At 45.2% G+C, this 21,285-nt stretch overlaps 1 protein-coding gene across 1 annotated transcript; it reads right to left on the bottom strand.

Moving 5' to 3' along the window:
* Positions 1 to 11,708: 11,708 nt before the first annotated feature.
* On the bottom strand, positions 11,709 to 21,163 carry AGA (aspartylglucosaminidase). The gene is made up of 9 exons (XM_072775879.1): positions 21,006 to 21,163; positions 19,466 to 19,619; positions 18,553 to 18,665; positions 17,569 to 17,681; positions 15,992 to 16,106; positions 15,159 to 15,234; positions 14,225 to 14,332; positions 13,447 to 13,580; positions 11,709 to 11,973 (listed from the first exon to the last, which is right to left on the bottom strand). Exons 1-9 carry the CDS (start codon positions 21,121 to 21,123, stop codon positions 11,873 to 11,875), a joined length of 1,032 nt encoding a protein of 343 aa, XP_072631980.1. The 5' UTR covers positions 21,124 to 21,163; the 3' UTR covers positions 11,709 to 11,872.
* Positions 21,164 to 21,285: the final 122 nt, after the last annotated feature.

The raw sequence follows: 21,285 nt of genomic DNA on the forward strand, positions 1-21,285 counted from the left end.
TCCTCCTCCATCTCCTCCTCCTCCTCCTCCTCCTCTTCTTTCTTCTTCTTCTTCTTTCTTCTTCTTCTTCTTCTTCTTCTTCTTCTTCTTCTTCTTCTTCTTCTTCTTCTTCTTTCTCCTTCTCCTTCTCTTTCTCCTTCTCCTTCTCCTTCTCCTTCTTCTTCTTCTTCTTCCCCTCCCTTCCTCCTGTCTTGCTTTTTATCTTCCTTTTTCCAATAAACTTTATTCTAGCTTCAGATGCAGTCCGCAGGCCAAGCCTGGCCTGCTCCACAGTGGCTACAGCTGACCTCCTGAACCAGAAACCATCATCCCCTCAACCCACATCACCTCTTTGCCAAGATTCATGCTCACTTTGCTGGACTTGGTCCTGGCGCAACTTCTGAAGACTGGATGTGTGCGAAGTACAGCCTCTGAATCTTAAGACTGATTGAGCGACTGATTGATTGGAGAGAGAAATGGAGCATGAGCAGGAGGGAGAAGCAGACTCCCCGCCAAGCAGGGAGCCCACCATGGGGCTCCATCCCAGGACCTGAGCTGAAGGCAGACCCTTAACCAACTGAGCCCCCGGGAGCCCCATACAATCTCTGAATCTTACATGTTTGTACAGATCTTGATTTCTTTTAAGATTTATTTATTTATTTCAGAGAGAGCATGACAGGAGGAGGGGCAGAGAGAGGAGATAAGCAGCTTCCCCGCTGAGTAGGGAGCCTGACCTGGGGCTCCCAGGATCCTGGCATCATGACCTGAGGCAAAACCAAGAGTTGCATACCCAACCAACTGAGCCACCCAGGCGCCCCTGGACAGATCTTTGTTTGAGCCCTTGCTCTTGCATGATAGTTTGTGGTTTTGATCATTTTATTGTTTCCTGACAAATGCGAAGGTCTTGGTTGCTTCATTGTTTCCCAGCTCCCTGTGTTTTGTGGATTTAAGGTTTGCTTCTTTTTCCTTGTCTGGAAACACAGTATTTCTATTTGGAGGCTTTTCCAAAAGTTCTGAAATTTCACCACGCCCAAACCTCTGTTTTTGTGGCGCCTGAAGCAAACTCAGTGAACACTTTAAACTGTGGGAAATTTATTCATGTCGAGAAATTCCCTTGCCCTGTTTTTCATTTTCTCTTTATTTTTTCTTGAACGTTTTCTGTCCTCAAACTTGTTCCCTTTTCGTATTGTCCTGCTCTTGCTTAATGGTTGCTCTAGTTAAAAAAAAATCTCACTGAAAATGTTTCTTGCACTTTTATTGTTGTCTCCCACCCCCCTGTTGTTTTATTTCCCACTGTTTCATGCTGGAATGTATGATTCCTTATTCCTTGTAAAAGTGGCTTCCCTTTTGTAGATTGAGCTCAAATATCTAGTTATCCTGGATTGTCTGTTAGTCATTAAGAATGTGGCAACTGTCAGGAAGTTCACTTGGAGCTCTGCGAATGTGGCAGGGCTTGGGAACTGGCAGTCTTTCCTGCTGGAGCAGTGGACGAGGAGCTGAGCGGCCGTAATTGCTACCCGAGAGTAGCTTGTTTGGGAGATAAAACTCTGAGCTAGCTTCCCTAGCTCCCTCTCCAAGTTTATTCAAAGTGTGCACCTCCTGTGCACATGTGTGTGTGTGTGTGTGTGTGTGTGTGCATGTACTGGGGGTGTGCTAAGGGTTTGTAAACCTTAGAAACCTTGTCAGTTATTTTACCAACAGCATGGGTTGATTTGGAAATAGCAGAAGATTGCAATTTCAGACATGCAAGCTGTGACAAAACCATAGGCAAGTCTAGAAAAGAAGGGAGAGAAATGCAATGCTCATTTTTAAAAACAAACAAAAAAAAACAAACAAAAAAAGATTGTATTTATTTATTCACTAGAGACACAGAGAGAGCCAGAGACATTGGCAGAGGGAGAAGCAGGCTCCATGCAGGGGCCCAATGCAGGACTTGATCTCAGGACCCTGAGATCATGGCCTGAGCCTAAAGCAGATGCTCAACCACAGCCGTCCCTGAAATGTTCTTTTATGGGGAAAGAACATAGGGAGTTGGGAAGGGCTTTTACAAATTAAAAGTCCATTGAGGTAAATGAAATGCTGGGAATGTAGCCCCTTCTCATTGGCTGGGCTGTGACCGTCTCTCACTGGTTAGGCATTTGGCAGCAGGAGGAGGAGACCTTCCTTTTTCCTGCGGCTTGGTGAAGTCTCCTCAAGGGGCAAGGTGCTCTCTTGGGTCTGCAATCCATGAGCAGTGCTAGGGCAGGAGCGCTCCCTCTTGTGGCCTCCTACTGCATTTTAAATGAGATTTCCTTTTTTTTTTTTTTTTTTTTTTTTTAAGATTTTATTTATTTATTCATGAGAGAGAGAGAGGCAGAGACATGGGCAGAGACATGGGGTTGAGCCCCTTCTGTGTGTAGCACCCAGGCCGATGTGGGATCACGGCCTGAGCCAAAGGCAGACACTCAATCACTGAACCACGCAGGCGCCCCCAGATTTCCTTTTATTAATTTTCCCAGGTTAACCCCCTGGTCAGCAGGAATTGTTCATGTGGGAACAGGGTGGAGCAGGTAGGGAGGGTCTACATGTGTTCCTTTGTTCTTGACTCTACATTTCACGGATTTCCTGTATTGTTCCTGACATGTCTTTCTAGAGTTTTATGAGCACATCAGTCCTTCTTCACCAGATCTGGGGTTAGCTTCCTTCACTTTCCATTTTTTGAATCACTCTTCTGTCTTCCCAATCTTGTAAAAGTCTTCCACTGTCCCCTTGCATTTCTTTTTTCTGCTTTGGATAGTGGGGGCTCATTCTGATTCTTCTTCATTTTTAAGTCATCTTAAAGTAGCAGAGGGAGAGGCAACAAGCACGTGTGTTTCCTTGACCGTCGTGACTTGTAAGCTCCTGAAAAGGCCTTAAACGTTGAGAGGGTCTGAGAAGCCAGCCTTTGAATGACAAGCAGCGACTGAGAAATAAAGCCATCACCCATAAGGAAAACTTCACACATACATAAGTGGGCCCAGGAACATCTGTCAGTGATGTTCTCCTCACCTTGGGTTTCTTTTCTCGTAGGGGAGATGCAGCGGGGAAGAGGTAGGAGTTTGTCGGTGCAGAGGAATGCACCTTTGTCATCCCGGGGCCCCGCAGCGGGACACTAGCTACTGCATGGTTTCCAGCAGCAGTGGGGAGGGCAGGCCCGGGAGCCCAACGTGGCTAGTAAGGGCACGCGATACACCAGACACAGTTGCCCAGAGGTATTACTTAAAGTCTACCTTCTTGCTTCAGTCTGGATAATAATAATATCTGCCAACATGTACTGAGCCCCTTCTGTGTGTGGCACCCCACCCTTGAGATGAGTCCCCCAGACAATCCCATAAGGTAGCTACTATCATTGTCATCATTCCCATTTTACAGGCACAGAGAAGGGAAGTTCATTGCTCAAGTGACAGAGCCAGCGTGTGAACCCAAACTAAGTTCCGGGGTTCCTCCAAGACTGTGTGAGCGCAGGTGCATGTGTGTAACAGAGATGCTACGGAATCCCCAAACACTCGGCCAATGGGGTGCTAGCAAGCTGTTTCTCCAGAGGGGACCACAAGCCCTAATTGGTAACGCCGGCTGACACGTGTGGTATCCAAGCTCCCACCACGGCTGGTTTCAAGGATACTAGCGATTTAAGAGTTGGCTCCACTGGTAGACGTAGGCTCCGAAAGGACACTTGCTTTAGCCTCATTAGAACTCAACTGAGGGAGCTTAGGCTGTCTGATATTGCTTTTATTCTGACCTCATCGTTGGTTTAATTTCCATCCGGTCTCCACAATAAGCAGAGCAAGAAAGGAAGACAGATGATATTGGTTTTATCTGGGAACAGAAAGAAGTAGTTGACATTTATGGTGGTTAAGGAGTTTGCACAGGTTAGAAATACGGATTGCTAGCAACTGGCACAGACTTTGTTTTCCTGTCTCCACTCTAAACTCTGATTTTCTCATAAATATTATATGTCACCATCCACATGAGAGGAACCGAATTTTAATTAAAGAAAATAAATGAGCAGCCACATCTAATGCTCAGCGTAGAAAGGTCACAAGTTTAAATCAGTTGGCCGGTTATCTTTAGTGCACTGTCCATGCATTGGAGCTATAAATGCACTTTTTTCCCCGTCCCTTTAACTCAGAAGCAAATAAGTTGATCGTGGCAGCTCTAATTTCCACTGTGTCCATTTATGAATGTGGTAATTATTTTATCCTTCAAATGGATATGCCCTCTCCGAGTACTAAACTATGGCACTTTGTTGCTGACTGACCCTGGGCTGTGCAAGAAAATACCATATAGCACATATGAACCACAAACAAACAATTCACAATGTTCGTAGACCTCATTATCTCATATAACCCCTTCCAAGACAGGGGTCGAAATTACACTGAGTAATCATCAACAGCAAAAATATTCAAGAGAACAAGCAACAATTTCACATCTGACTTTTTAGAAGCTTTTTTAAAAGTCTAAGAATCTGTCAAAAATTACACCCGTAAAGTGATATAAATAGGTCTTAATTTATCTTCATAATTAGCATCCAATTAAGATATATATTTATGTCACCAGTTTTTACTCAAATGAATTTAATTAAACTATTAAGATACTGAATGACTTCAATTATGTCCTTAGCTTCAGATTCAAGCATCAAGCATCAGACGTAATGACACTTTAAAAAGAAGTTCAACAATGAAAAGTTATGGGTTTTAAAAGTATATTATAGTCTTTGTGATATCTCAATTAGAAATACATTATGCCTACGATTTGCCTTCTGCAACCAAAAGGAATCACTTGAGTGAGTGCTGGTGTCGGAAATAGACATATTCTCTGTTTCTGTGTATACAGCACATGTGTTTATTTTTAGCAAGTTTAGGTCAGCGGCCTATAAGAGTAATTTGAAATCTATTCATAACAATTCGAACAGGGAAAGAATCTTTATCGTTTGAGTTATCTCTCCATTATTTGGTATGTATTATTTATATAGTACAACCTGTTATAACTTCAATTATGTTAGTTACTCTCTCTTATTTAAAGAAAGGAGGTGAATATTTAGTGTTTCAGGTGGGATTCCTGAATGGAGTAAGAAATCTTTTGGAAATTATGCCACAATTAATGCGACATTTATTGCATGAACAATCTCAGAGGGCTGTCCTTGGCCTTTGTAAAACTATTCTCTGATGTTTGTGCTTGTCAAACCGCAGTCCTTGTTCTGACCTTCCGTTTACCTGCAGGTCCACAATGGTTTACCCCAAGTAGGCAAAAGACGGTGAAAAATAACAAACGCAGGGATTTCTCACTAATTACTGTTGATAGTGCCAGGTATACTGTGAAGAGTCGGGGAGATCTTACCCTCCTTGCCAGCTAACAAGTTAGCCTGCCAGTTGCATGGAACTGGCAGAGGACAAGAGATTTGGGGTCAGAGACAAAGGACTTCCTTGCTTACAGCACAGCAAGCACCTGACCTTCGCATTCAGGTCCCTACCAGGGCCTGTGGGGGTGCAGGGGGCAGGGAGGTGAGCTCAGGTGGACGGGGCACGCAGTAAGGCTGCATCACAGCTGAGGAAACTCAGCTCAGGAAACCGAAATTTTATGAGGACGTTGCAAGCAAATCTGCCTAACATTTGCCTCATAATGAAGCTTCTCTTCATTATGCTCTGTGCGGCAAGTCGCCCCTTGCCTGGGAAGGGGACACGGTCTCAAATGAGGCTCTTTTGCTGCAGATCCATTCTCGCAGACAACAGAAGCCAGCACCATGCCTGCCATGGGGCGGGGGGGGGGGGGGTGCAGCTACCACACGTACAGTAGCCTCCTTGCTGGTTTTTGGTAGAACAGGAGGCGATCCGACACCGTAAGTACTCCGCATGGTTACCTGCGGGATCGGTGCAGGTGTTCCTACATACTGGCCCAGCTCGCACTCGGATGTGAGCCCTTCAGTACCTGAGCTTTCCTCCCCATTATAAAAAGTAATAGATGCATTTTTTTTCTTTTAGACTTTATTATTTATTATTTATATAATAAATTTATCTTTTATTGGTGTCATATTTGCTATCATACAGAATAACACCCAGTGCTCATCCCTTCAAGTGCCCCCCTCAGTGCCCGTCACCCAGTCACCCCCACTCCCCGCCCTCCTCCCCTTCCACCACCCCAAGTTCGTTTCCCAGAGTTAGGAGTCTTCCATGTTCTGTCTCCCTTTCTAGAAATGACAAATACCCACCATTTGCTTCAACGTGGATGGAACTGGAGAGTATTATGCTGAGTGAAATAAGTCAATCAGAGAAGGACAAACATTATATGGTCTCATTCATTTAGGGAATATAAATAATAGTGAAAGGGAGTAGAGGAGAAGGGAGAAGAAATGGGTAGGAAATATTAGACTGCATTTTTTTTAGAGCAGTTTTAGGTTCTCAGCAAAATTAAGCAGAAAGTAAACTTCCCTTTAATAGCCCTGTCCCCACACGTGGCCGCTTCCCCGACCGTCACCTCTGCAGCAGGACGGTACATTTGTGACCACTTGTGAGCCTCAGTGATTCATGTTTGTCACCCAAAATCCAGTAGTTTACATGAGGGTCACTCTTGGTGTTGTCCATTGCGTAGGTGTGGACAAATGTATACTGACGTGTACCTACCATTACAGTATCATGCGGAGTACTTTTTATTTTTTTAAGATTTTATTTATTTATTTATGAGAGACATACACAGAGAGACAGAGACACAGGCAGAGGGAGAGGCAGGCTCCATGCAGGGAGCCCGATGCGGGACTCAATCCCAGGACCCTGGGATCACACCCTAAGCCTCCCAGGCGTCCCTCATGCAGAGTACTTTCAGTGCCCTCAACATCCTCTAGTATCAGCCTCACCATCCCACCCTCCTTGCTAATCCCTGGCAACCATGATCTTTTCTGTCCTCATAGTTTTGCCTTTTCCAGAATGTCCTTGTTGGAATCAAAACTACATATATATGCATATTAAAATAGAATGATAAGAGAATTCTTAAGAAAGCCATCCATAACTTTCCTACCCAGTAATACCTTTAACATTTTCATTAATTTCTAACCAGTATCTCTCTAGGTATCTTTTGGCCTACTTCTTTTTTTTTTTTTTTTAATTCTTTCTTTCCTTTTGTCCTTTAAAGAATTCGTTGGTCATAGATTTAACAACCTCCACAAAACTTTTCAACTACTTAGGCATATTTTATGTATCAGTCAGGAGAGGGTAGTTTTTGCTGGATTGCAATAATAAAGGCTTATTTCTATGTATGTATGTACGTATGTATGTATGTATGTATTTATTATTTATTTATTTATTTATTTATTTATTTATTTATTTATAACAGTCCCTGGCAAGAACCCATTTATTTGTGAGTGATTTCATGGAGAAATGGCTATCATCATGGGCCTCTATTTGCTTGCTAAATATGATTAGTCTAAAATTACAAGGATAGAACTTATTTTGGTAATAAGCAGATTAAAAATACAGCTTTGATTGTGGTGAGATTTATTTACAGTAAAACTTATGCCAATGCAAAACTGTGGGAGTCCTAGTTTTAGCAACTGACTATGAATCAGCCTCTCACAAAGGCTTATTTCTTGTTCACAATGTGTCACTGTGTGCTGTCACAGGGGTCACTATATATGGTCACTCAAGGGCTCAGGTTGACCTGGGCAGCCACATTACTCTGTCTTACTGAAATAAAGGAAGCCAGGAAGGTCTCACACTCTTCACTGGGGATTAAAACTCCAGAACCAGTGACATTCCTACACCAAATTGTAAGAGTCCAGGAAGAGCAATCCTAACATGTGCAGAGCTGAAGTCAGTCAGTTCATTACTTCATGGTTTATGCTGCAGCTAGTAAAAAAAAAGACTCAAGCTATAGGATGAGTCATTGTTGCCCCCATTTAAATTAAAGAAAAAGGTTAAATAATTAAAAAAAAAATGTTCCAGGGATTCATCAAAGCACAACAAGGAAGACTACGAAATTACCCAAATCTTTATTGCATATTTGCGGTTAGTTTTCTTCTTCATGTATTCTGTTAAAAAAATATCAAACACATGAGTGAAGTTCACCCACAGTAATAATCAAGAAGTTTCTGATACTGTTGACACCAAAATCCCTTCCTTTTTCTGATGTGGTTTAATCTGAGCCAAGATAATGCCCAAATTCAAGCCCATGAAACTCCTCCCCTGCGATGTTAGGAACCTTACAGGAAAGGAAAGTTGAAAGTCTGTGAGCCGAAGAGGCAGGAACACAATTAGGTGGCGAGTGCCACGCGTGTAACTTGTGTGTCTACACAGCGTAGAAAACTTGACTAACAAATCCAAGTGACAACAGTGTTGAATCACTTCAAGTTGATTAAGCCATGTGTGTGCCGGGACCATTTAATTTCGCCTAAGTAGTAGCCAAGTAATAGAACATTTTCTGTAGGGTCAAAGGAAAAACCCGTGGCAGGATGGGGAAGAAGGTGTTGTAATCCTCTCTCTTACCCTTGCCCCAAGCTCCCCGAGGGCCCTGCATCTACACGATGGCACAGCTAGGACAGATGTGAAGGAAACTGCCAACTACCATTTGCCACAAAAAGTTAGATCACGATCCATTTTTCCAATATTCCCTTCCCAAGCACATTCTTGCTTTTACCAAGTTTTAGTGAAACCAATTCTGAGCTCCATTTGTGACTGGCTCCCAATTCTCTTTAACCTACGTGTCTCCCTTATGAATCCCAGTGAAGGCTGATAATCAAAACATCATTATCAGAGAGGTGGGCTCCCTCTCTGCACATGGTCACCTGGGACACAAAAAGGATTTCTAGCTTTTTTTTTTTTTTAAAGATTTTGTTTATTCATGACAGAGAGAAAGGCAGAGAAACAGGCAGAGGGAGAAACAGGCTCCATGCAGGGAGTCCGATGTGGGACTCGATCCTGGGACTCCAGGATCACACCCCAGGCCTAAGGGGGTGCTAAACCGCTGAGCCACCGGGGCTGCCCGATTTCTAGCTTTTTAAGAGAAAAGACAACACCCCCGCAGCATTTAAGTAATGATATTTAAATCTAGAACTTAAAAAAATATTATTTCCAAAGCTAATTCCATTTCCGTCTTTCTACATTAGATATACAGGGAAATTATTCCCATCAGGAAGAATGAGAGTGGAAGAGAAAATACCTGGAAAAAAATAAGTGGGTTGTTTTTAATGTAGGGAAGATGTTAGAGTTTGGAGCCCATGGCCAAGAAAGAATTCTTGAGAGTTCTTTGGTGCAAAAAGGTAGTTTTATTGAAGCTCAGGGACAGGCCTCCTGGGCAGAAAGCTGCCCTAGGGTCATGAGGTGTGGCCCATTGTATACTTTCAAGTTGTGAGGAGGTTAGATGAGCATCGGTCTCTAAGGAATTTGGAAGCAAGGTCTCCAGGACCTTGAGGGGGCTGGCTCTTGTTGGAAAAAACTCATTTTTTACCGTCTAATAAAACCTGAGTCATGAGACCCTTCAGATATATATCAGTGGGCCACGTGCTTGGGGGATGATTGCCAACAGGTATCTCAGTGGGTAGAGATAAAGAAGTTGCCAAAGGAATTTTTATATGTTAGAGTAGACCCACAGGATCCTGGCGGTCAGGCTAGGCTTGCCTGTTGCCCTCAGCAAAGTATTAACATAGAGGCAGCTGAGTCCCTAGAAGAATGTCACTCGGCCTTTTTCAAGGTCTTGTCAATGGGCTGTAGGTAGTGAGGAAATTTAGTAATTTTTGTTCTGCCTTTGTTACCCACATCAGTTTTTTTTTTTTTTAAGATTTTATTTATTTATTCAGGAGAGGCACAGAGAGAGAGAGAGAGAGAGAGAGAGAGGCAGAGACACAGCCCGAGAGAAAAGCAGGCTCCATGCAAGGAGCCCGACATGGGACTGATCCTGGGTCTCCAGCATCACACCCTGGGCTGAAGGCGGCGCCAAACTGCTGAGCCACTGGAGCTGCCCCTCCCACAGCAGTTTTTATCAGCTAAATTTGCTGGAAAATGACAGGCCACAAAGATTTTCCACTTAGTTCTTCTGCTGCTACATGGCTGTCAAAAATATTAACAAATAACCAACACGCAAAACGGGGATTCCATCTGGATATAAATATACTGCAAGCTTAAATGTGCCTCCTCTCCCTGGTTCCAAGGCCCAATATCAGATTTCAACAAATCAATGTACCTCTTGAGAACCCCCGAAAGTAAGATTTTTCTCTTCTGCTCTACTGTGAATCTGTAGGATTATTTCCCTATTATTAGTTTACAGGCTACCATTCCAGATTCCAGATTTCAGATTCTCATTTGTGAAGAATCCGATTGGGTGGGCCAGTGTGCCGTGAAATGGAGGTATTTGCAATACGACCTCCAGAGGCCAAAGAAACCTTAAGACCAAAGAAAAAGGCTGACAAGTGCAGCCTGACAAGACATGGTTTACTGAGGGGATTCAGGGACCAAAGTGAGTTTTGGGCAGCCGCAAGAGGAGTAGAGTCCACAACCCCACCTCCTGTTAAACCTTTTTTATAGACCTAGAGGCTGGGTGACGGCCTGGGAGGAAATGTTGGAGAATCATAGTCCTCTCTCCAGAGCAGATCAAGGATGTTTTGCCTCAAGGACGTACTTAAGAGTGCAGTTAAGTGAAACTATAGAGAGGGGGGTGGGGGTGCTGGGCTCCAGAAATCTCAAGGTCACCCAGCCATCCTCAGGGCAGATTGGTCCAAGATGGCAGGAGCTGGATTCTCACAGCTGGAGCAGAGGGTGTTTGTGAAGAGGTTCTCCAGACAGGTATACTCGGCGTGGGCTGAGAACAAGTGACCTGAAAGCAATCTCAAAACTATAGCTCTCGAGCCCTAAATTATAAAGGACGCTGAATATTAAGATGAGTAGAAAAAAAAAAATCAGACCAGAACACTACAGTTTGAGGACAATGATTATACACACAGATCTACTGTACACACAGATTTACGTACACAAAATCACTATTTTTGAAGGAAAAGATGTGAAGAAGGCACACATACAACTCTCCGTCAGATAGCTGACCGAGTGCTGAGGGAAACCAAGCCAAGCTAGACAGTTTCCCGTCCCATCTCCAACTGCAATCACCAACCTCTGCACATGAGATCAGCAACACCACAGTATCGGTCAAGTCCCCTAAAACATTTTTTAGAACAAATTCTGCATACTAAGTATTAGTAGCTCAAACGCCGGAGATTATTGTGACTAAAGAACTAAAGAACCTTCACATGGAGAACTCCATCAGGGGAAAAAAAACAAAAAAAAAAAAGAAAGAAAGAAAAAAAAAAACAACACAATGGCTCATCAGAAGATTGCCCAGACTTTGGAATGCGTGAAAAACAAAACCACCTTCATTATGAACGGCATTCCTTCCTCTTCCAACTGGGAGGGAGCATTATGTAAAAGTGATAATCAGTGGTAAGAGACCCGACAGTGGAAGGTAATGAAATGGAATCAGGACTAATCATGCTGTGACTCATCGCTATTTTGTTCTTTGGGTCTGAAAGACTTGGACACTGTAATTATTTTAAGTATCCAAATACACATTCTTTCCTCTGTCCTTAATACATCACTATGGAAATAGATCCCCAAAGTAGCAATGTCTTGAAACACTGAGCAGAAATCCAAATATCACTTAAGATTTAAACATATACAGAATACACACATACATATTCATGGAATATGCAAAGCTTAAAAAAAAAGATCATAAAAACCATGTCTGATACAGAAAGGGAAAGTGCTACTCCAGCACACGTTTATTTTTGCGCTTCTTCTTTTACACAAAGAAGGATGAATACGTGAGGCCTACGGTGTGACGACAGTGAGTCACCTTTCCAGCCTTTGTTTCTTTCCTCTTGAAATACAGATGCTGATGGAAAGGATTAGATGCACTCTACTTTTTCTTCAGTTGGCTGATTTCTTAGAGAATTATAAACCATGAAGCTAAACTGAGTAAATGTTGGAAGTTTACCGCAAGCAGCACCTGGGGGCCGAGAAAGAGGAGGTTAGGTTGTCTGGGTAAACAGAGAATGCACATATATGTGACCCGTATAGACACGGCTTCCTCGCCTTGCTGCTGGCTGTCCCTGGCCCGGAGTTAACTGAGCCACAGGGCAGCACTCTTCGAGCTGCCACGCTGACCGGCCACGACAGGAGAGGCATTTCTTTGAACCTCCCAATACAGGCTGATTTGCTGCTATACACATATGTGGTCTGTGCTACTATTATTTTTACTGTTTTCATACCCTTTTCTTAGTAAAAATAATGTAGGCGAGGGCTAAAAACTTTATTTCCCATGGGGCGCCTGCGTGGCTCAGTCGGTGCAGCGTCTGCCTTTGGCTCAGGTCATGATCTCAGGGTCCCTGCTCAGTGGGGAGCCTGTTTCTCCCTCTGCCCCTCCCTCTCCCCCCTTCTCTATCGCTCTCTCTCAAATCAATACTCTGTGTCTGATCCAGTTCTCCTTGCTGAAGCGGTTTCCTGCTGCCCCAGCCATCCATGGCAATAGGAGGTTTCTTCCCCTGTCCAAACACCTGCACGTCCCCTTCTACTGCCGTTACCTTAAAGAACCAGTCAATTTTAAAGTCATCTACAATTATATAATTGTCATTTTTACATCTTCTTAAATCCAACTTTGAGCCTAGTTCTAAGGTTTATTTCTTAAGACGGAATCAATCAAACTGACTTATTTTAAACATAAAGCCTCCCCTCCCCACCCCATAACTTTTATTGACTTCGGTGTCTCAGTACTTAGAAAAGAATAAGGAATTCCTCAAACAGGTTTTTCAAATACAGAACTGTGGGAAGTAAAAGATCAAAGGACAGTAATAAGCAGTCTAACCTAATAAGTCATATTGATCAGTAAGCTGTCTATCTTCCCCATCTGAAAAGTCACTAATGAGAAGCAGCAGCGGTTGATCTTGAAACACTTTGAAACTGTGATAGGCTCATAAGGACGAGCCTCAGATGCGCTGCAAAAATAATTCTGGCAACTTCTTTGGTTTACTAATTAGCAATACGTCTTGTACCGTGAAGCCCCAAGAAGATCTAAATGACTGAGTCGTTAACAGGATGACTGGAAAGGAAGTAGGAAAGATCCTCTGTGCCTGCCAACCCCTAATTAATAAAAGCACCGGACCAGAGTAGCCCATGTCAGCAAGTCCTGGGGCTGAAGCTACACTTCACCAGGGACCCAAGTCAGAGATAAGAACCACAAGCCAAAGACTGGGTCATGAGCACAGGCACGTGGCCAGAGGAGAGGTGTTAGGTGTATTTATGCACTTGGGGGGAAAGGGGAGGGGGAGGTCCCGACGGATCAATGTTTAACAAGTCCCTAGGGCCGACTCGATATAGTCCCTGTTTCCATTGCATAGAGCAAAACACACCACAATATTTTAAAGGGTATGTTTTCAACAACATTTACAAGTTCACGCAAATGCGGCTTCCAAATAAAACTCACCATAACTTCCAGTCACATTGGCACAAATCACAGCCCCAAAGAAGTTTGGAAAATACTTCTGAATTCGGGAAATCACTTTCTGGCAAGCTACGGTTGGATCTTCTCCTTGTCTCATATACTCTACAGCTTGGTAGCTGATTTAAACAGAAGCGGAGCTTTAGTATCCCAGAGTAAACAAAGTCCAAGTTTGTTACGTGAAGTTAGAAACCCCAAACCATCAAAATTGCCACGTTTGATACAACCTTGATGCGAGGTCTATCTTTTCAACTCACCCACACCTTCATTTCAAGTGAGGAGTGTTATTTCTGGCTCTGGCTGAGTAACTGTTACTCGTAATAACAGCCAGAAGTCATTAAAAATAGAGGTTATGTTTCAACAAGAAACGGGGCTACAATTAATGGGGGAAATAGCGGGCATGTGCAAGACATGCAGGTGTAACCATCATCTCTCAGTAATTAATCGTACACCGTGACTACGTGGCCTACTTTTATCATCAATTACCACAGTTCCTTTCCTCAGTGGCCTTACATAAATTATTTAAGTGCATCCTGAGTATTCTCGTCTGGGAAGTCAAGCAAGAAATATCCTATTTCGGGGGTGATGATGGCTTAAATGATCATCATCAAAAATGATAGAGGTGAAGGGTATGGAAGCAGACTTTCTAGAAAGCTCTTGTACACACGACATCGGACGGCATGGCACAAACACTTGTTTTCTGTCTTGCCAGATGCCTTCTCCTCCAAGGCTCTCTACGGGTCACAAAGGGGAGAAGTCGCACCTTGGCAGAAAGCGCATCAGTATATCCCCATCTCCGGTGGCTGCCGCTGCTCCCGCCGTGTCATCCGCGTAGGCGCCGGCTCCGGGGACTGGCGAGTCTCCTACTCGGCTTAGGGAGGGCACGGCACAGTCAGGCCAGGAAATCAAGTGCGAAGGCTAGATAGTACTTTTATGAGATGCTTCAACAGTGGGGGTTACTCCTCCCTGGCCACGGAGGATCGTTTTGGGTGAATTCTTCATCAGAACACAGAGAGCCAAGATTTTCATTAATTTCTCGATAAGGGTTTCAGGAACCTCAGCTAATGATTTGAGAATTAGGTACCAGCTGGTTAGAGGTCCAGACAGCACGGATGTACAGGGACTTTACGGCCATCCTTTGTCATTGGGTTTCTGGATTGTCTCAGTAGGGTTCAAACTGGATCTCCCCAGCTACAATCTATTCCTGCTTTCCATCTCATGTGCCGAAATTTTACCAAGGTTCTTCCTTGTAATAAACCTTCAGTGGTTTCCTACAACTTTATGATAAGACCCAGAAATCCTTAAGCTGACTCAGGGCCCCTTGCAATGTGGCCAGTCCCCTCCACTCCCCAGCTTGGTCCAGCACCTGACATACAGGCGATTTCTCCTCCAGCCAGTGGAGCTCTGAACCCGAGCATGCACTCCCCCTGCACCTCCTTGTCCCGGAGGCTCCCTTTTCTTCCTGAGGCTCGAGCTCAGCACCCCAGCATCTCTCCGCTGGCCTCTCCAACCGACTGCCCCACTTACTCAGGCCACCACTGCTTTCCTTAGCTCCGAACCACTGGCTGCAATGCCTTTATTTACCTCGGCTGTGAGGGTGAGGTTGCGTGACATTTTGCACCTCTCGTTAGCACCTTGCACACACTGGTTTATACCCGATGAATATTTTTGAGATCTGGTCTTTGAGAAACACTAACCCATGTATTTTGAATTTTAAACCATTTGTAGATGTACCAGCAGCCGTATGTCCCATCTTATGGACTACAACCATGCCTAGAAATGGAAAAAAAAAAAAAATCATTGTAGGTACCAGCTCTGAGGTTTATTTCCAATGTATACAAAATAATTGAGCAGTTGGTAATATAAATATCCTCATTCAATAATTTCAGGGAGAAGAAAATAAGAAGCTAAGGAATACTAAAAATTATACCACTTGCCTAATTTCTGATGTTTCAGAACCCAGTGTCAGAGCATCTTTTGGTAGACTTTCCATAGCCTTACCCTTCCAATTGCTCAGTTACCTTTCAGAGGCAATTTCAGAGAAAGTCATTTGATATAGAATAATGGAAAATTTCAACATGACACCTCGAATGTGGTAAACAATATAAAATTATCACAGAACTACATATCAAATACGGGTGCCTTGCTGGCTTGGTTGGAAGAGCGCGCAACTCTTAATCCAGGGATTGTGAATTCAAGCCCTATGTTGGCGTAGAGATTACTTACATAAGTGAATAACAAAAACTTAAAAAAAACCCTACATATCAAAGATTTAAAAATCTACAAGTGACTAATCACTAGATTTTAGGGGCCTTGTGTAATTTACCTAAAAGTATATAGATACAATGGAAAGAATGTGCGTGTGTGTGTACACCTACCCACATATGGCTTTACTTGGCAGTGAAAACAGTTAAAGTCACTTTCTGGCACATAAATGGGGATGAAGAAGTTAAGAACTACAGAACAGCAATGGCTGAAATGGCTGAAATTAATTTTTTAACCATAAAAAATCATATAAAACGCAAATTACCAATTGTATCATGACCATAATTATTTCCTGTTTCTTTATAGGTAGATCCTTCTTGCTTTAAGAAACCAGGTGGTTTGTAAGGTCCACAGTATTTTGAAGCATCTGGTACAACATTCTGTGAACAAGATCTAAGTTTTAGTTTTTAGAAAGATTCGTTTGAGAAATTGGTAAGTAGTTACATACAATGACTAAACAGCGAGAAACCCAAGGGATGTCTGGGAACTGAAAGATATAAATTAAAAACCAAAGATTAGCTAAGTCTTATGTGAACAGATGGATATAATTTTATTTAATGCTTAGTCTAGTCTCAGAATTACATAATATAGGAGAGATATATCCACATTGTCTGGAAAAGACCCCCGATTTTTTTCTCTCTCTGCATGGCTAAAGCTCTCCACACAATGGCAGTTCTAAATGAAGATTTTTGTATTAGATCCTAAGCCTCAAAGGAATTAGGCACCCAGCCTGACCTTTAAATTTTGCAATTTGTGCTCTGGCCAACGAAGAATTCTGAGATTTAAAGCAAAATCCATTTTAAAACCCTCTTTATTTCAAAGCTAGGTTCATGTGAACATATTCTGAGTTGGAACCTCGGAGTCCTCTATGGATTTAAAGACACAAGAAGATCATTCAAATTCATGAATTTAGGTTGTGTATATGGATTGGTATTTAATCAAGAAACCTACCACTCATGTCTCACTCATTCCTGTATTTGGTACCTGCCCTGACCCAGTTTTGTATACTAGCCTCTTTCAAATGCTAACCCTAGAGACGCGTTGGTTACTCAAAGGTAATTAGGATGCAGGTGGAAGAAACAGAGGAGAGACCACGGTAGCCACAGAAGGGTTCTGGATGGCAAAGACAAACTGACTTGCACTGAGAGTCCCAATGATTTAAAGATAAATGATCCCACCATGAACACACCAGCCACCTGATAGTACAGATGCCGTCACACAAGGGCAACGTACTGGGTATACGTCACACGGGTAAAATGTAAGACATCTTTTAGAAAAATGGTTTCCAAACTTTGACTTTTTTAGACGTGGAACTTTTTGTTGCAAAGAAATCTGAGCAGAGCAGTTCTGACCGAGGCCATCTCCTGTTGCCCACAGCAGGGCTGCCACAGTTTGAGAACTGCTGCCAGGAGCCAGTTTTCCACCCCCTACAAGCCCGAGGAGCAGTTAAGGAGCTTCTGCGAACATTGTGCCCAGAGTCAAGCCATTGCTCCTCCAGTACAACCAGGGTGCTAACCAGCTCTTGAGCCAACAGAAGACAAGAAAGCGCAGACGGGTGTCACTTCATATTTTCTAGTGGTTTACTTTTACACACTTTTTCTTTCTTTCTTTTTTAAAGATTTTATTTATTTATTCATGAGAGACCCCTCTCATGAATAAATAAATGAGAGACAGACAGGCAGAGACACAGGCAAAGAGAGAAAGGTGGGCTCCCTATGGGGAGCCCAATGCGGGACTCGATCCCAGGACCCCAGGATCACGCCCTGAGCCAAAGGCAGACGCTCAGCCACTGAGCCACCCAGGTCCCCTAGTGATTTACTTTTAAAAATTACGTCTACATACCCTCCAGTAATTTGGCTGGCAATTCCGAGCGAGCCAATCGGAATGAAGCGCTCGAGAAGCACTGGTAGATAAATCCTCGCTGATGAATCCCATACTTTCAGCAAACTTGGTGGCTGGAGATTAGGAAGAAAAGAAAACTGTGATTCAGTTAAGCACTGCCTTCTACATAAAACACTTGTAGAGGCCGCGTCCTTGGTCAGCGGTCTCTCAAGGCGGGTTCACCACCCCGGGGGCCCACGGAGACTGAGAGGAACATTCAGACATCGGCCGTTTTCAGGACACCAACTGCCACGCGTCCTTCCTAAACCTGATCTGCTTGAGACCCGAGGGTGTATACTGTGACAGTTCTCCTTTCCATCCTCCTCCATCTCCCTTCCCTTCGTGTCCATCACAAAAGAAAAACACCCCTCTCACCCACCAAGAATCTTACTGTCCTAACCAGGGTGCGGCGCCCAGCGTTGGAAGACCAAACCAAGGGCCAACTGGGCTCCACGTGTGACTAACAGATCCTTTTGCTTCTTGGGCAGTTTTTAATTATGTCTTCTGGCGAAACTGAAGGATGCCTACGCGTGGAGTTGTTAACCTAAGTCATCATTAAAAAGCATTTTTGATTATGGATCACTGTATGATTTTTTGCATACAACTAGGAAGACGTTCCAGCAAAACTACTCTGGTGCCCATCTTCTGAAGGAAGAATGCTCCTTGGTCTTCCACTGACAGAGCGAATTCAGGGAGAGCAATGCTGTTGACTCATTTTTCCATCCAGCAATTACCTATCTATTGAGAATAAACCAGTTTTTTTTTTAAATCCTATTTTAAAGATGAAAAAAGTGTGAATTTAGAAGTAACTTACCTGCCAGAAAACAGATATTAAGTAAAACAGCTGGAATTTGGACATAGGTCAGCTTTTATCTGTTCTATCTTTTGCACCATGAAGAATACAGACAAAGGATTAGTTAAAGCTTCGGTGTAGTCAAAATATACCTGACTCTCCCACTAAAAGCGTGTGCGCTGTATGTTCCAGTACTTTCCGTGCCACACCGATAGCGTTCTTAATTCGTCTGAGATCTCCTACTGCTCCTACGTTCATGGTAGTGCTGCAAGAAAAGAAGTAGGGTTCGATTTATTGGGGTACTTTTAAGATAGAAACAATATTGGTTTACTCCAAGCAATGGTTTGTAGGGTAAACTCGACCGTCTTGACGTAAACAGGACAGCACATCCGTAAGGTTCACACAAATTCCCACAACCAGACAAATTAAGGAACACACAGCGCATCAATGTACCACGTACTCCAGCAGCACCTCCATCCTGTTTCTCGTGGCGCATTTTAAGCGTGGCTTCCACGAGGGGTTTGGTGTGAAGGCTTCGGGTCATGCAAAGCACAGCCTATGCGGATGGCAGGTAAATGATGCTTTACCTGGCCAGGGACATATTTTCGTAGCACCTCTGGGACTCTGGGCAAGCAGAGTACCTGCTTCCATGTGACGATGCATTTTTCTTTTTAAAGATTTAATTAGTTAATTTATCTGAGTGAGCAAGACACACACACACACACACACACAGAGCGTGACCAGTGGGGGGGCGGCAGAGGGAGAGGGAGAAGCTGACGCCCCACTGAGCAGGGAGCCTGATATGGGGCTCGATCCCAGGACCCCAGGATCGTGAGCCAGAGGCAGAGGCTTCCCGACTGAGCCCCCCAGGCGCCCCTCACCCCCATGTAATATTTCTATTATTACGATGATTTTCTCTTAATAGAGAGGGAGGCCCCTGGGGTTTGGAAAGGTCCAGGTACAACAGGCTAGGGGGTTCTGACCTGACAAAACGTCCCGATTCCTCTACCCGGCTCCCAGTAGAAGGCTGATCAGTGTCACCCGCGTGGGGGGCTGAGCTCCTACCCGTCCATGATCATGGCATCCAGCGTGGTTTCTCCAAGCTCGTCGGGACTCCCTCCAAAGCCCACGGTGCCATCGCACTGCTCCCTCTCGCAGGTGGCACAGCCCTGCTCCACGGCATCCAGGGGACCGCCTCCCGATGCCAGAGTCCTCCACGCTGTGAACCAGATCCCAGCAGGGCTTGTTCATACATTGATTTTTTTTTTTTTTTTTCAGTGCCAAAGGCAACAGAGCAGAAACGTTTTGAGAACTCATATCCCCCCCAAATTTTTTTTTTCACTTAACTCTACGTTAAATAGAATTTTAGTTGATGAAGCGCTACTGAGGAAGGATGTAGACAGAAATCACATAATGCAACTGTTTACTGTGAAGGATGTGAAGACTCTGCCTCCTGTATGTTTTCTACTTGGAGTATTTCTACGCTGCGTAGAAAGGCCTCTCCTTCCATTTTCTAAGTGAGGCCTCTAAAGGGCATTTAAAAATGAACATTCATTGAATCATAATCCTATAAACTTCTCCTGCATCATTAGGTCATAAAAGATACAACCAGTACTAGGTACGCCTAGCGCTTTGGTTGACGCAACACGAATCACGAGTGTCAACCACCAAACCCTAACAGCAATTCAGGACAACCTGGGCCTCATCCACTAATCGGCACAACAGCGGCGCAGGTAAGTACTAGACAGTTGTTACCCTCATTTTAAATAGGAAGAGGCAGGGGGTCCCTGGGTGGCTCAATGGTTTAGCGCCTGCCTTGGGCCCAGGGCTTGATCCCCAGGATCGAGTCCCACATCTGGGTCCCTGCATGGAGCCTGCTTCTCCCTCTGCCCCTCTCTTTCTCTGTCATGAATAAATAAAGTGTTTAAAATAAATAAAGAGGAGAAGGCAGCCCTGGAGAAGCCAAGGAAGCTCTAGACATGCCCAGGGTCCCGCGGCTGATGGGCAGCAGAGCCAGGATTTGGGCTCCGGGGGCCCTGCTGTTTGCACTACTTTGCACTGTGAGCCCCAGACACTGAGAAGGAAAAAAGAAAAAAAAAAAAAAAACATCTTTGGTGGTCAGTGTCTTCCTTCATAAAGGGTGAATTCTTTGAAGGGAAGGTGCTCTTACTGGTCATTTCTAAGTGTCACTCCTGGGTCTACAGGGGCCCCCCCCGGGTGACGGGGTGGAGAGGTCCACAGGGGCGACCCCCCCGGGTGACGGGGTGGAGAGGTCCACAGGGGCGACCCCCCCGGGTGACGGGGTGGAGAGGTCCACAGGGGCGACCCCCCCAGGTGACGGGGTGGAGAGGTCCACAGGGGCCCCCCCCAGGTCACGGGGTGGAGAGGCCCACAGGGGCGGCCCCCAGGTCGGAGGTCAGGGCACCCCGGGCGCGCCCCCAGGAGTCTCGCACCGAGGCCGGAGCTGCTGCAGGTGGGCCGCCGCGTGCGGGCGGGGGGCGCGGGCGAGCCGAGCAGGGGCCCCCGCAGCCCCCGGAGCCCCGGCGGGAGGGTCGCCCCAGCCCCGCAGCCCCGGCCCCCGCGCAGCCCCGCCCGCCGCCCGCACCTGCTTCGGTCGCGTTCCTAAAGGGCCAGGTGTTGAGGACGAGCGGCAGCGGCCCGCGGCCCAGCACGAGCGGCGGCAGCAGCAGCAGCAGCAGCGTCAGGCCGCTCCTCCGGGCCATGGCCGCGCGCCCGCGGAGCAGCCTCGGGGCCCCCCCGCGCCCCGCGATCCCCGCGATCCCCCGCGATCCCCCGCGATCCCCGCGATCCCCGCGCCCCCGCGATCCCCCCGATCCTCGCCCCGCCCCGCCGGCGGCTCCCTGCGGCGCGGGCCGCGCTCCCGC

This window comes from Canis lupus, chromosome 15, assembly GCF_048164855.1.
Source record: "Canis lupus baileyi chromosome 15, mCanLup2.hap1, whole genome shotgun sequence".
NCBI lineage: Eukaryota > Metazoa > Chordata > Mammalia > Carnivora > Canidae > Canis > Canis lupus.